Consider the following 15,904-nt stretch of genomic DNA (forward strand, 5'->3'; position numbering starts at 1 on the left):
ATAAAAAAATATAAAAACTCAAATTGCATTGTTAATTATTTTGCCTTTCGTAGCAATAAAACGGGCAATTGTTATGTTGTAAATGTCTCGAAATGACAACAGACTCCAGGGGTCCGCCAGCGGAAGCGTTGAATTGTCGCATAAAGGCAAACCTACGCAAAAAGTTGCATATTATTAGAGGGGTCATTAAGCCTTGCCAGCATTGCTGCAGTTTTATGATTTAAAAAATTAAGAAAAAAATTACATTTAGTTTCAAGCGCTCCTGCTTGATGTGCTACGATGTTGCATAAACGGGTAATTTTTACGTTTTAATTGATTGCTATGGAAATATGCGCCCATAATTTGTCAAATATTTTACAAAATCCACTTCTCGCTAGCCATCTTAATTTCAGGTGATTATTTTTCAATTAATGGAAAAATTCAATTTTCACTTTTAATAAATTCGAATGCTTTTTTTCACACATATGCATGCACTAATACATACATACACAGACATTTAAGTCACTTCATGCGCTTAAAGTTCATGAAAAATTGACACTTTAAGTCAGCAACTTTTCACATTAATCACCAGCCATCCCGGCTGCATGTCCAGCAACTTTTCACTGTCGCATTTTAGTTTCACTTTCCACTTTAGGCTCTAATCGTCTACTAAATACGTAAGCGTGCAATAAAAAAGTTGTATTTTTAAGTTACTGAAAACTAAGCTGTTGGCCTTTTGGGGTGTTTCCGAAAATACTGCAGTGGTACAGTGAGTCGTTTGTGGGCAATTTGAAATTGCATTTGAGAAAATTTGTTTTGTAATTTTGATTGACACGAATAATTCGATTGACTGACTCGATATTCAAAGTCTGATTATCCGCTCAATCGTAACTAAAGCAACGGATGGCTTACAAAGTGATTTAATAAAGTCTGGTTAATAAGTATCTGCCAGTTAATCTCCGACAAAGTTAATCGGTTGATGAACTGCTAACCAAAAAAAAACTAACATCTGATGACAGCTGAAAATAATAAGTCAAATTTTGCTTTTTCAGCTTTTTGGTTAAGTTTTTTAAGTAATGTGAAACTTGGGCGGATTCATTCCCTGTTTATGTTTTTTTGTTTGGTTTAAGTATAATTGTATAAATAACCATATGTTGTGTCCACGCAAGTGGGGGAAGCTGCTGATCGTCATTCACTTGGGAGTGGCCAGGACGATTCTTCTGCATATGGTTCAAGCAGCTCACAATTCCCGGGATTAGCCCAAGCATCCTCTGGGTAGTTTCCGAACACCCGTTCGGGAGTGAGCTAAAGTAAGAAGGCGAAACATTCCAGGATAGCTGGTTGTGCGCTGGGTTTGTGACCCGCCACTTAAAGTACTGTCGTTCACTCCGGTGGACGAGCGTCTCGCAATAATCCGCATCAAAGCCCGTTTTTTTGGCATCTCGCTAATTTGCGCCCACGCCCCGACGGAAGCGTCCTTCTCTTCGACCAAAGATTCCTTCTATGAGCGCTGCCTCAGCCACGACATAAAAATCGTGCTTGGCGACTTCAACGCCAGGGTGGACAAGGAGGGAATTTTTGGGCATGATGAGAGCCTTAAAGCGTAGTAGTTTTGTTCGTCGAGAGAGGGCTGTACTACTAATTTGCCTACTTAGTCCAAAGTAGCACTAGTTGGCAAGAGAGATTCTGCTTTGGATTTCAAGGCTGACTTTGTTATCGGTGTTAATGCTGGTTCCTAAATAGACGAAGTCTTTCACAACACAATGAAGGAGATGCTTTGGTTGGAAAAGGCAGAACTAAGAGCGCGGCGGTTAAGGCCGATGAGGTCAATATCTCGGATCCTGACATTTTAGATATATGAAGTGATCAGGAGCTCTACGGAAAAAACAAAGTTTTATATTTGTGTTGAACATTTAACATCTAACCCCTCGATATATGGGTCGTTTCTGCTTTTTCCGCAAAGAAAGTTCTAAAAATTCTAATAACAGAAGGATGTAGTGGGTGCCAGAATCCGTTGCCTAAATTTTGTAATTTTTTTGTGGTATACTGTGTTATTAGAAAGGCTCAAAAAATAATACAAAAAGTTAGGAAGAATAACACACAATAATTGTTAGCACAATTCGTCTGATAAGCAGGTTTCCTGTAATAGATTTCTGCGACTTATTTTCTACAATATTCAAAATAATTTAACTAAACAGACTTTGGTGAAAACGAAATTGTCGTTTCCAACTACCAGCCGGTTAACCAACCTCTGTTTAGCGGCAACATCAACCAGACACTGAGAAAACGGCACTTACATCCCTATGGCAGCCAAGAACTGCGACCCCAGAAACTGACTCTGTCTAATGTGCTGAACCTCACCCCAGTTGTTTTTACCAAAGACGGTTCACCACCTTCCTAAACTCCCGATCCCCATATGCCGCAATTAAAGTTCAACTACCATCGATTGAAGACAAAGAGCTTCTGCTGAGTTAGACGTTAGTTATTTGCTACAACAATAGCAACAAAACGGCATTAATAAACTGAAAATGTACATTTTCCAGGAAAGGCAATTTAAGAATTTTTTTTTCGTATGAAATTACTTCCACAATTCTTGGAAGATTTATTAAAATTGTTAAATAGTTCGATGAGGATATTTAATATTGGGTTTCACAGGACTTCAGTTCGTACAAACCTTTCTGGAATCTGCAACGCAGACGAGTCAGCAATAAAGGGACACAATTTTCCACCAATAAACTGCCCGCAACGGCTATGAGCGGTATTCATTGACCTAGCATAGAAGGAGAAATAGAAGAGGCATAGATTAAGCATTAACTCAGTGGTAGTTATGACAATAGGACACTGCCTAATAGGGATGCAATTCAAGCCACTAACTTTGGGAATATTACTTCGAATGGCTATCGGGCTTTAATGCGCTCAACTCTTCGTCAAGCTTAAGGTTAGGTTAGGTTAACCCGGCTGGCATTAAGCCCCGCATATACCTTTTGGTCCCCAGCGATACCAGAGACTGACCTCTATTAAGATTTAAAGTAGATATCGCACAGGATGTGAACGCTTTTAGCAAATTAAGCAAATATACATAGCTTCACAATTTCTTGTCACCGAGTTTGGGTTACCTTCGCAGTTATGACTGAATTGTTAGTTGTAGAGAAAGATTAAAAAATAGTCACATGAAATGTTCATTCATTCATTGAAATGTCTAATTTTTCGAAATGAATTATACAGATCCATACAGGATTTCGGTCCTAGAAAAATTCCGATGTAGCATCGCATCTTACAAGTTGGTCCATCTGGTCCAACATGGCTCTTATGACTTCGTACCCAGTACAATAGGACGATATTATTGGCTCCCAGAGCATTTGTGTGGCGTGGAGTCAATACAATCAACGCAAATAATGAACGTTCTGAAAAACGTCACACTATAAATGACAGGGGCAAGATTTTATATGAACAAACCATGATAGTTAAATTTCAAAGTATAAATAGCAAAACACAGTAAAACAAAAACTGCCTTTAGTTTTAGTCCTGATAGTTTCTTTTAATAGTTTTTATACTATTTTGTACAATACATTCAGTGTCCTTCAGCGTATCCACTCTTAAAGTGGAATGCAAGAGCTTCCTGTCAAATGAATTTCTAATTTTCCAAAAAATATTTAAACTACTCCCACACTAATAAAACTTTGCGTTAATGAGATTTCTCCGTATGGCATAAAGTCAATTGTCACGTTTTTTGCCACCTTCTCAGGTACCGTTCCGTGCTGTAAGAAAAGGAATCTATGCAGAACCACTTTGCAGCTACTACAGTATCACTCACACACATGAGCTTGACGCTGCATTGACGTGAGACGTTTCATGCTCAAGCACTCACACACTCGCATACATTGCACAAATAGAACTACTCGTATTTGCATTTCATTAATTATACAATTTGGATTTGCTTACTTCGGTGTTGCATGCCACATAACGCATGTCTGCAGCTATCAGCACAAGGCACCTGCTTATGTGTGAATGCAGGTGTGCGAGCATATGAGAAGTGTTATGTGTCTGTAGTCGTATGCACATAAGAACAAGTACTAAAATAAATGTTTCTCCATTAGTATTAGTTTTCGTTTAAAGGTGAAGGTGCTTATGACCAGCTTGTGTACGAGTTACGTGCATGTGTCTGTATGTATGCACCTCTGCATGAACGTAACTAAATATGCATAGTTGTTTGCATGGGTTTGCATAAATATTGAATTTGCAATTACCAACGCAAATTAACTGAGCAACATGACCTTAAATACTTTAACTAAACATAACGAAACTTCTTCGATTTGGTAAACGAAAACTGTGTGAGGCATTTATAGAGTTGAGGCTTTTTAGCAACAGGCTTTAAATCGGAAAATACCGATAATGAGGTTACAAGGGGTTTTTGAGAGCTTGAGAACTTAAAATGATAACACAAAACAGAAATATTCTTGGAATATTCTTTCGTTTTACTGTAATCTGGTAGATCATTTTTTTATTTTAATAATTTTTAGAATAAGAAATCCGGCATATGTCCGGCGGCCGCCGTACCCGAATGGGTTGGTGCGTGACTACCATTCGGAATTCACAGAGAGAACGTAGGTTCGAATGTCGGTGAAAGATCAAAAAAATTAAGAAAAAGTTTTTTCTAATAGCGGTCGCCCCTCGGCAGTCAATGGCAAACCTCCGAGTGTATTTCTGCCATGAAAAAAGCTCCTCATAAAAAATATCTCCCGTTCGGAGTCGGCTTGAAACTGTAGGTCCCTCCATTTGTGGAACAACATCAAGACGCACACCACAAATAGAAGGAGGAGCTTGGCCAAACACCCAAAAAGGGTGTACGCGCCAATTATATATATACATATATATATATATTATATATATGTCCGCCGCGGCTACGAGTTACATGGTGCCTCCGATGAGTTAACTACTTTTTCCAATAATCGGCATATCGGGGTCGATAGTTCTCGTGTAGCTAAAAAAACACTCTACACAAGCAAAACAATTTTTTTTTAACTAAAAGTTCTTAAAATCGAATATCTCGAAAATGATCCAGTTTTGAATATCCTACCACATTAATTAAAATTTACCTAAATAATAGCGCTCTTCAGTATCTAGCACGGCTTTCCCGCTAGCTCTGTGCACTTTTTAAATGTTCATGCAAAAATTTGCCAAATTTTTTGGTTTCGCCTTTAATGGCGAAAAGCGATTGCAGAATTAAGCGCTCAGAAAACTTGTTGGAAATTTATTGTTGTTCCTACTTTAAGCGCTTCATTGCGATGCACAAAGTGCATAAATTAATTAACTGACCACTTGTGCTATTAGCAACACCTGCCGCTGCACAAATTCGCTATTTGCTGTTGTTGCAACAAATTGCGCATGTCAAGGCTCAAAGCTACAATACTCGCCACCAACATTGCACCAGAACAACAACAGCGGCAAACCAACTCGTATGGGTTTAAAGCGCACAGCTACAGGAAATGTAAATATTTTTTTCTCTGTTTTCTTTAAAAAATAAACGGCATGCAATTCGGTCGGAAAATCAGAATTAAGCGAGGGGTTTCACGCTGCTCGCATTGCTTTCCGTTTGGCCACATGAAGTCGAGTTTCACGAATTGTTTGCTGTTTCCTTTATTGCTATAGCCTTAATGCCGATTTTTGTCGCATTAATTACACACTTGCAACAAAACATACGTGCAGCAACAATGCGCAAGGCAAGCATTTAATTAAAGCAATTAAATTTTATGTTGCCGCCCTACCTTTTCGACTTCCTTTAACTTTGGCTTTTTCTGCATCCCGGGACTTTAATTGTGCCACAATTTGCACAATTCGCTGTGTTGCAAGGAACATACATATGCAGCTACATAATTACTTGTGTGTGTGCACAATGGCTGCTGTACGAGTATGTGTTGCAAGCATGGCTTCGTGCATTCTGCTCATTCTGCAGCCTTATGTGCGAGATTTGTTGGTTATTCTGGCGTATAACGATTCGAAATGTTTCTGGTTGCTTCGAAAGGAAAATTAAGTTCACATTGACTCTCACAAAAGAAAATAAGTTTATGTAGCTTGGTTAATATTTGTGTCATGAATTTCAAGATATTGTATCTGCATTCCGAAATACCAAATTAAATATTGCCTTTTTGAACCGTTTTTCAATATCGCGTGAAAAAAATTTGAAACGGGAAAACCATGTGAACGAAGCAATCCTATGTAGCTATGAATTGGGCGCTGAAGCGGTGTAATTTTTGTAAGCTTACGTCAAGTTTGACCTAAGAGCGGAATATTGGTACCGACTTAAACCAATTAACGCTAAATGCTACAAAATTACAAAGCCAAGGTATTAGCAATTTCATTTAATTTTAAATTCTTTATTTAGAATAAGAAACAGGGGATAAGAAACAGTTTTCTGTACCTGAAAAAAATTCTGAAATTCTTAAAAAATACTTTGGTCAGAGAGCATCTCTCTGCCTTTATAAATTTACTTGCTAAGATTGTCCGAGTGGTTCTTCATGAGTTTAGGTTGGACTAATTGTGGGTCACTTCAGCACAGGAATATTTTTCGACGCGAAAAACCCCTTTGTATGCTTAGCGCTGTGGATTGGGGCATTGCCCTTTTGTACGTCCAAGATTCGTCGTGAAATTCTCTGGGAAAATTTAATAAAACATTATCCATATCAATAAAAATTACCTTGACGTAATTTTCTGCGTTCATCTGATGCAAAGTTAAACGAACTGGGCAATGCCGAGGTAGCTAAAACACATGGGGTCATAAGCGAGCCACCGAGAAAGTTTCGGGAGTCAAGCGAATTTCTCTCCAATACTTCTGACTACCATCAGGCCCATCGAGACTAAATTTGTTTTCATTGCTGAAAATGATGGATTACCATTCGATATACGTACAATGGCTCAATAAAGAACTCGGGCATACTTGGTATGCAGCTTCAAATTCAAAATTTTTGTAAGAAATGCAAGTTAAATATTTTTATTTTTGAATTTTTCTATTGGGTATTCAAATAGGATTTCAAAAATAGTTATAATGATTTACAAATCCATTACGTCCTAGTTATAAAAAATTTATCATACAACATTCGCAAAATTGGTGTCAAAGCAGAAGTCGGACATCTGGCATTATTGCGACTGTTTGGCACTTTAAAATGGGGTGGTGGGAGATTTGCTCTCGGTAGAACAATGCAAATAAAGAAGCAAACGTAATAAATAAAAATAAAATTTCAGTCGTGTTTTGTTGAATAAAAGTCCAAATTATAAACATGGATAGACAGCGTGGACAAAGCTCAATTGAAGTCAGAAATTAAATTATTAGTCATCCGTTCGGGAAGTCGCAGAAATAGTGGTAGACCCCGTTCGACTGTATACGACGTGATGAAGCGATTCAAAGAAACAAAATCAGTTCAAAATAAGAATAAATCGGAACGACCAAAACTGTTTTCGGATGCAGATGATCGGCGGATAGTGCAATGATTAAGAAAAATCCAAATTTGAGCGTGCCTAAGCTCGCAACAGAAGTCGTTGCGAAAGAATCATTATAATGGAAGAGTTGCACGAAAAAAACCTTTCACCGAGATTAATCGACACAAGAGCGTAAAATTCGCAAAGCGTCACGGGGATAAGAATTTGGAGTTCTGGAAGCAAGTTTTATTTGTAGATGAAAGCATTTATTTAGTGACAGATGAAAAATCATATGTGTGGAGTAGGCCTAATGAAGAGTTGTTGGAAAAAAATTTACGTCCGACAGTTAAACATGGGTCGGTAATGGTATGGGGTTGTATGTCCGCTGGTGGTACTGGGAATTTGTGCTTCATTAACGGAATTATAGACCACAAGCAATACCTAACAATGCCCTAAAGTTCTTGAAACACCTCCAGACATATGACATATGTCTCCTCTCTGCTGAGCCCTTTTTAAATAGGTTACTGCACCTCTTTTTGCCTGCCCCGCTTAGTTTTTTAGGTTGTTCGGCTGTATCTGTGCCGATAGTGTGCTCTTTTGGTGTTTCAGCTGTTGAGGTCACACCTAAGTTGTTTGCCTGAGCCATTTCTGCCTCCGAGAGTTTACTCTCCCTAGATTTTAGTCGCCTCTTACGATAGACATACCTTACCTCGAGCAAATTCTAACCCTGTCCCGTTGGGGGGTACTTTATATGCCCGTGTTCTTTTTTGTCATGTGTTTTGTTAAGTTTTTATGTTTGTAGTTTCTATGTACGAATGAGTTGAAGTTGTTTTTTGTAGGTTTGAAAAATACGCTTGAAGAACGAAAATAAATGTGGCACATAAACGCATTAGATTTGTACTTTAATATTTATATAATATTTTTACTTAAAACCATATCACTTGAGTGTCCGAGTTCTTTATTGAGCCACTGTAGATGAGAGTAGATCTGGATCGGTCATGTTTTAAGCAGAGGAATCGGTGATCCAGCAAAAATCGGCATTGACTGACATTTACAGGGAGGTTAAGAACAAAAAAGGCCAGTGAATACATGGAAGCGTTTGCTGGAGTCGAAGACCACTTTTATGCCCTCCGCGGCTAAGAGTTACACGGTCCATTTGATCAGTCCAATTTTTGACAACTTTTTCCTTAAAGCTGAATGATAAATCTCAACGAGTTCGGTCAACAAAAATGCGACGCAATCGATAATCATTTGGCTTCAATTCTTGCGCGACCTGTATTTTATAGGCAAATAGGCCAGCGCTCTTACGTAAGAATTACACGTAGTCGAAGGACAAAGACCAACAAGTGTCTGCTTCAACACTCTGAGCACTTCTATGTACTTCTCGTTGTTTGTTTTTTTTTTTTTACGTAAATTTCCACAATTCGGAGGAGTTGTGTTGGCGTTAAGGGGTTGGGGGTAGTCAGAGGCCCGAAAAATTGATGATTTTCAATAATTTTGTTTTGCTTGGAGTTTCAGATTTTTTTTCAAAATTAACAATATGGCGGCCTCAGGAAATATTTTTCACATTTTCAAGAAAAAAATTGACAATTGTTTAAAAAAAAATTGAAATTAAAAAAAAAAAAAATCCTTCGAGCAGACACGAGTTTTTTATGTTTTAACTTATAGTGATCACCAGTTCAAAAAACATAGTTTTGAGAAAAACGCATTTAAAGTTTAGCTATCGATTCCGGAGCGCCCGAGCGGCATTTGTAAATTTGTGAATAACTCGAAAAGTATTTGTCGGATTCACTTCAAACTTTCACACAACACTTTTAAGATATTATACTTTAAGAAAATGCAAAACAAAAAATCCTATTTTTCGAAAATTCTGACTATCCCTAACCCGTTCATGATGACAAAAAATTAATTTTTCGTACCAAAACATCACCAAGTAAAAGTTTGCATTAACAAAAAATTATATTAATAATAATTTGGTAATTATTAATCTTCATATTAATTTTGTATTACAATAATTAAATATAGCTTTTAGCTATGCTCTAATAGACGTGTTTTCTGGTAATTTTATGCAGAATCTGAAAATGGCCGTTCATTATCGTTATAAATTCCTAGAGTTCCAGTAGGGAACATAGTGCCACAAAATGACCGTTGATGTAATATAAAGTACATAACCTTGCGGATACAATCTCATTGCTCAAAATAGCTAAATAAATAAACGAAGCCAAAAAAAGCCCACCCTATTGTATATCTAAATTTTAATTTTATTATATTGAAAAGTTACAAATTGAATTACACAAAACATTTTTTTCCAAATATTGGGCACTTTTGAAGCTACGTTTTGAAAATTTGGTACAATCATTTTTTGTATTTTGTATTTATTTTTTTCGAATCAAAACAATTTCATTGTTTCGCATTGGCTGCGTGGGAAATTATTTTGTTTTCTTTTTTATATTTTAGTTACAGCCGATCAATGGAAACTTGCAAATTTCTCAAGCGATTCTCAAACCATTAAAAAGTTATCGATAACTGCCTTGAGCGGCAACGCAGTAATATTTTGAGACAAACTCGGAGTATGCCAATCATTTCGCTTGCCTGATCATTGCAGTGTATTTCAGGCGGAAGTCACTGCCATAAAAGAGGGACTTAAAGAGATAAAAACGAGAGTATTATCCGCAAATGAAGTCTTCATTTACTCGGACAGTCAAGCAGCAATAAAAGCGCTGGAATCAAAAACACACTCGTCAAAAACAGTTCTAGAATGTTTTAAACTACTAGATGACGTATCTAAGTGCTACAAGGTGCACCTTATCTGGGTACCAGGCCACAGAAACATTGCAGGAAATTGTAAGGCGGATGAACTTGCAAGAACCGGTACAACGCTCGGTCGCGAACCGGATAAGGCGCTGATACCCATGCCCATAGCCACTTGTAAATTACTTATAGACAGGGAAACCATCAAAAAGGTAAATACAATCTGGCAAAACCTCACAACATGCGAACTAAGCAGACAGACATGGCCGAACTGGAACAGCGGTAGATCGAAGATCTTGCTACGATTCAACAGAGAATCTATAAGAAAAATGATAGGTGTTTTAACTGGTCATTGTTTAATAGGCAGCCACGCTAGAAGGTTAGGACTCCCTTACTTCGATTTCTGTAGAAGCTGTCTTAATACAGAAGAAGAGGAAACAGTCAGACACCTTTTATGTGAGTGTGAAAGCCTAGCTATGAGAAGGCTGCGCACTCTTGATACAGCATTTTTAGCCGATGTAGCGCACATAGCCCATCTAAAATTAACGAAGCTCTGCTCGTTTATTAAAGCAACCGGATGGTTTGAAAAGGAACTCGTAAAGTAAGGATAAGCTCCAGTGGTATCACAATGGACCTGCTGAAGGTCTAAGTGTGTCTTGCGACAACCACCCTACCTACCTACCTACCTACTAAAAATTTCGAAAATTACCCAACATTTTACGTGTCTCGGTGTTTTTATGTATAATTTTAGCGTGCCTACAGTGTTATTAAAAAGCCTCATCTGATTTGATAAGAAATTTTCTCATTTCAAATAATAAATAAAAATGATTTTTTCTTTAAATTTATATCTAATTCATTCTAACATAAATTAACACTATCAAAATGCTTTTACTCGAAAAAGTATTTATCACACTAGCCCTGCACAAGCTCTTTTTCCACTCACCTTGCTGCTTGTTTCATCAAATATTTTGTGTGCGGTTTTTTCTTTTAACACTTGGCCACTTCATTACTTTGAAAGACTTTTTCAGCTGCTGTTTGTTCTGTTATTATTTTTTTGTTTTGGGCTACAGCTCCGCCAGTGCAAAAACAACTTGGCTACACAATGCGCGCGCACTACACTTAAATCGTTTTGTTTTCGCTATAAGCGTTTGGTTTTTGCCAACAGCCAATTTGGCAGTTTTTCCGGTTTCAATTCGTAAAACGAATTCTCTGACTCTTCCGTTTAATGTTGATATTCCAAAAAAAAAAGTACTACGCGGCAGTACTAGCAAAGTTCTGCTAAAATTTGATGAATTTATTGTTAAAAAGCTTTAATTTTCGTTTGTTTTGTAGAAAATAGAATAGCACCAGATTTACGAGCTTCGGGTGCTTTTATGAGATTTAATAGAAATTAACTAAAATTAATTATTAAATAAAATGCATATTAAACTATTTATTTCATAAGAAACTTTATATGAAAGAGAATGGCTTTGGCTGATAGTAAATCAACGCTATGAAGAAAAGTTAGCAGAGCTAAATAGATTCAGCAACTTTTTAAGGGTAGATAAAATAACCAAGAGAACTCCATTCTGTGGCAACTTGAAAGGGACATTTTCGTCATATTTTACTTTTTTTATTTCCGCAAAGGGAAAACCGCATTGCAAGCTCATAAAAAGTTATGTGCTGTTTATGGTGATGAAACCTTAAAAGAACGGCGGTGTCAAAATTGGTTTGCCAAGTTTCTGACGCACTAATCAGGGCAATAGCCGATTCGGATCGTCACAGTACAACACGTGAGATTGCAGAGAAGCTTCATGTATCGCATACATGCATTGAAAATCACTTAAAACAACTTGGCTAAGTTCAAAAACTCAATACATGCGTTCCTCACAAACTGACAGAAACGCATTAACAGCTGCGATTTGCTAAAGAAACGTAATGAGAATGATCCATTTTTTTACAACGACTGATAACTGGCGATGAAAGCTGGGTTGTTTACGACAATATCAAGCGGAAAAGATCCTGGAGCAGGTCAGGTGAACCAACTCAAACAACATCAAAAGCTGATATTCGTCAAAAGAAGGTTTTGCTATCAGTTTGGTGGGATTACTAAAGAATTGCCTACTTTGAACTCTTACCACCCAACCTAACGATCAATTCTGATGTCTATATTGAACAACTAACGAAATTAAAGAGTGCAGTTGAAGAAAAGCGGCCCGAATTGACAATTCAAAAAGGTATTGTATTCCATCATGACAACGCAAGGCCACACACATCTTCGGCCACTCGGCAAAAATTTTTCGAGCTTGGTTGGGATGTTTTGCCACATACACCATGTAGTCCTCACCTTGCGCCATCTTATTACTTTTTATTTCGATCTTTACAAAACTCCTTGAATGGTAAACATTTCAATTATGATGATGATGTCAAATCGTAGCTGATTCAGTTTTTTGCTAATAAAAACCAGAAGTTTTATGAACGTGGGATTATGATGCTGCCTGAAAGATAGCAAAAGGTCATTGATCAAAATGGGCAATACAAATTTTTGATTTTCTAAAAAAAATCCGCAATTACTTAGTTGCCGACCCAATAGTTTTCACTATATGAAAGATCGTCTGAAACTCTATCCGAATACGTCAAAAGGAGGAAAATGTTTTTTTGACACCGAATCTCATCTTTCCATAGACCCGGTCACAGATATGTTGATTCTCGGATGGAGTAACATCTGGAGAGTGCCGCGACTGACAAAATACCTCCCATCCCAGTATTTCTAAGTATGCCCTTACACCCTTTTGCGACAAGCGGTCGATAACTTTGTCGTGTCTCTAGTGACACTGTGCTCATTTTTTTCAGTATTCAGCTGAAACGGCTAATTCATTTGGATATTGATCGTCTAACTCATGCAAGGGTAGGCCTAGGAAACATCCTGTTTCGGCAGGTTGAGTCTTTAGGCAAAGTTTGTTAGTTGAGTATGTTTAAGAGAGCATTGGAAAAGATGATTAGTATAAGCGCGGATTACCTTCACATGCCCGACATATATTGAGTATGTCGATTGAGTTTTGAGGGGTCGTTTCTGGATAGGTGGAAGTTTAAGCTTGTACAATATCCAGACCATAGTTGAGCCAAAGTTTCAGGGATCTCACGAGGTAGCTGAAGCTCTTTGTCTGTTGGATGGTGATTGGACTCCGATAACGGCATTCGGGGGTCGGGACTTAAGGAAAGTGATGAGAGACGACTGGCGCGCTTTGATAAACTCGGCCAAAATCGTGTAAGCGGTCATCGCGGCAATTAAGAAGAAGAGAAGATGAGAGTCTCCCGATGAATGTCCTTTGATGCTGGTCCACATACTGTTCGGTCCAGTGATGGTTTCACTTAATTTTGATGGTTTTGATAATTCATCAAATCTTGTCTCTAAATCTGAATCTTAGACGAAAACTTTATCTTTTTCACCCTATGCCAGTTTTCGACAACAAAACCACTGCTCTTGAAGCATTCATGCCACTGGGGAAACATTATTTTCCCAAATACAGACCCCTCCTAAGTACTTAAGAGCATTCGATGTACCTGAGCCGCTTTTCGAGTTGATACAGAAAATCAAAAATTCTTGCAAATGGCGGGAACCCGATACAAGAAGTGATATTTTTGACTGAGAATAAATTTATGAAGAAAGACAAATTTACGAATGCGTTGTTCTGGTTTGCTCACAAACAGCCAGGAATCGATCTGTCTACTAATTTTCCACAACCCGTAGCCGGCATGAAATTCCCTAATCACCAAAGTAAAGTTGGCGAAAAATTTGATACTTTTTGCGGAAATTGAATTCAGTGTTTTAGTTAAACATTTCAACGAAATGCTTTGAATTCAATGTTTTTCTCATTACGAATACCTTCTTGCTTGCGTTCATCTGCTATGGCTCATTAAGGCAAAAACGTGTTATTTGTCTATTTTTAATGCAAAATCAGCAACCGGCAAAACAAAACTAGTCACGAATGGCTACACCTGCGCGCTGAGCTCAGATGCTTTTAATACACATGTATTTGTCTACATTTGTATGTGTGTATGTGCGTATACAGTGTTGATGTAACCCAATGAGCTAATGCCCGTTCCAATGATCTGATCGCTTACACGAAAATATGCGCATTACTCACACACACACACATGCACATGATTTTGTCACTTGTTATGAATGCGAAAAAACTGATTTTAGATTTAAAGCACTTGCATCAACTTTGCTAAGAAATTTTTTATACTTTCGTTACAGTGGTCGATCGTACAGCAAAGACAGTCAGAAGAGCTCCCAAAGCGATCTCAGCATGGCAAGTGCTGGTGGCGGTTCACCGAAGCTTTTGGCTAAAACTCCACTGAGTGAGTATTACTAGCGTAGATAAGTATGTACATATGTCTATGTATTCGCTAATATACGTAACCGGTCACGTAAGATTTTGTCCTGTGTTGATTTTTAAGTCTCATTACCTTCTGCCTGTTCTATATGCTTATCTGCACCCTTCAGAGACCATTTTTTGTTTATTTTTTGTTGGGACAACTACAAGTGCAGCACTCAGATTTTAATTAAGTCCATTGTACTACACTTGGATTCCCTTTTAATTTTCTTTCTACCCGATCTCCGAAGAAATCTGAGTAGAACTTGTGGTGCCGAGGAGCCAAGGTGGTCGCTTCTTAACACATTGTCACAGTGCCAAAGACCTGAAGCCTGAAGGCTCGGTAGACGCACAAAAAGTGCTCCACCGTCTCATCCTCCTCTCCACATGCTAGGCAAAGTGCACTGTCTGAGATGCCAACCTTTTCCATGTGCTTCGCCCATAGAAAGTGGCCCGTCATCACTCCAACCAGCTACTTCTGCTTAATGACAGGAGGATCTATGGCAGTCGATCGGGCGTGACAGGTAACATCAGTTTTGTCCATCTGCAGCCTCTCTCAGCATGCCAAGCTCGCTTGTGGGTTAGAGTAACCCGTTTGCTAACCGTGGCTTTGATTGCTGCAGGGATCCCTCCCGGGACCCATGTTAGCATCAGGCTATTATGTCTACCGTCATAGTTCAGCTTGGATTTACAGGACTGTACTACCCCTGATACGGTTGGAGGGCTGTCTAAGGCCATGAGCGCAGCTTGGCTGTCGCTGCAAACACATATAGATCTGCCTCTCTATCTGTTTCCCACATCCACGTTCATCGCTTCTTCAACAGCTACACCTCCGTTTGAAACACAGATGCATGCATTCCAAGAGCAAAGTGCAGTTCTGTTCTGCTGGATTCCACGTAAACCACAGAGCCGGAGCCATGCTCGGTCCTGGAGCCATCCGTGAAAATGCGAAAACAGTGTTTGCTGGGCTCATTTTCGAGTATTTGACCATAATTGAGCCTCTGGCAGCACCACACTGTATCTTTTGTCAAGCACGACTCTGGGTGCCATGGAGCCAAGGGGCATGGCGAGGATCGTTGGATCGAAGTCAGTACCTTCTCTGTTTTCCAATGTCGGACAGGAGCCGTACCAGTTCCCATTGTGTTTCCGCCTGCAGATGACCTTTAAGGTCTCTCCTTGGATGAAAGCATCAAGTTATGGTTACCAACCAGAGCATCTATTGCCGGGCCTGAAGTAGTCGAAAAAGCTCCACTGCAACAGATGACAACAGATGAGACAGAGTCTGCTCATCCAGACCATTGATGCATAGGAGATAATATCTTATCATAGCCGTGTAGATCCATAGGCTATTAATAAAAAACAACATTATCCAAGAGGCAAATACGTAATGGAGAGATGAAGAT

At 38.5% G+C, this 15,904-nt stretch overlaps 1 protein-coding gene across 1 annotated transcript in view; it reads left to right on the forward strand.

The window, feature by feature from the left end:
- Nucleotides 1-15,904, forward strand: part of LOC129247105 (serine-rich adhesin for platelets) — a 346,746-nt gene that overhangs the window by 156,728 nt on the left and 174,114 nt on the right. Inside the window, exon 3 of the mRNA XM_054886033.1 lies at nt 14,384-14,487. Coding sequence (XP_054742008.1) covers nt 14,384-14,487 — 104 coding nt within the window. The remainder of the gene's footprint in view (nt 1-14,383; nt 14,488-15,904) is intronic.

The sequence above is a fragment of the Anastrepha obliqua genome, chromosome 5 (genome assembly GCF_027943255.1).
Source record: "Anastrepha obliqua isolate idAnaObli1 chromosome 5, idAnaObli1_1.0, whole genome shotgun sequence".
Taxonomy (NCBI): Eukaryota; Metazoa; Arthropoda; class Insecta; order Diptera; family Tephritidae; genus Anastrepha; species Anastrepha obliqua.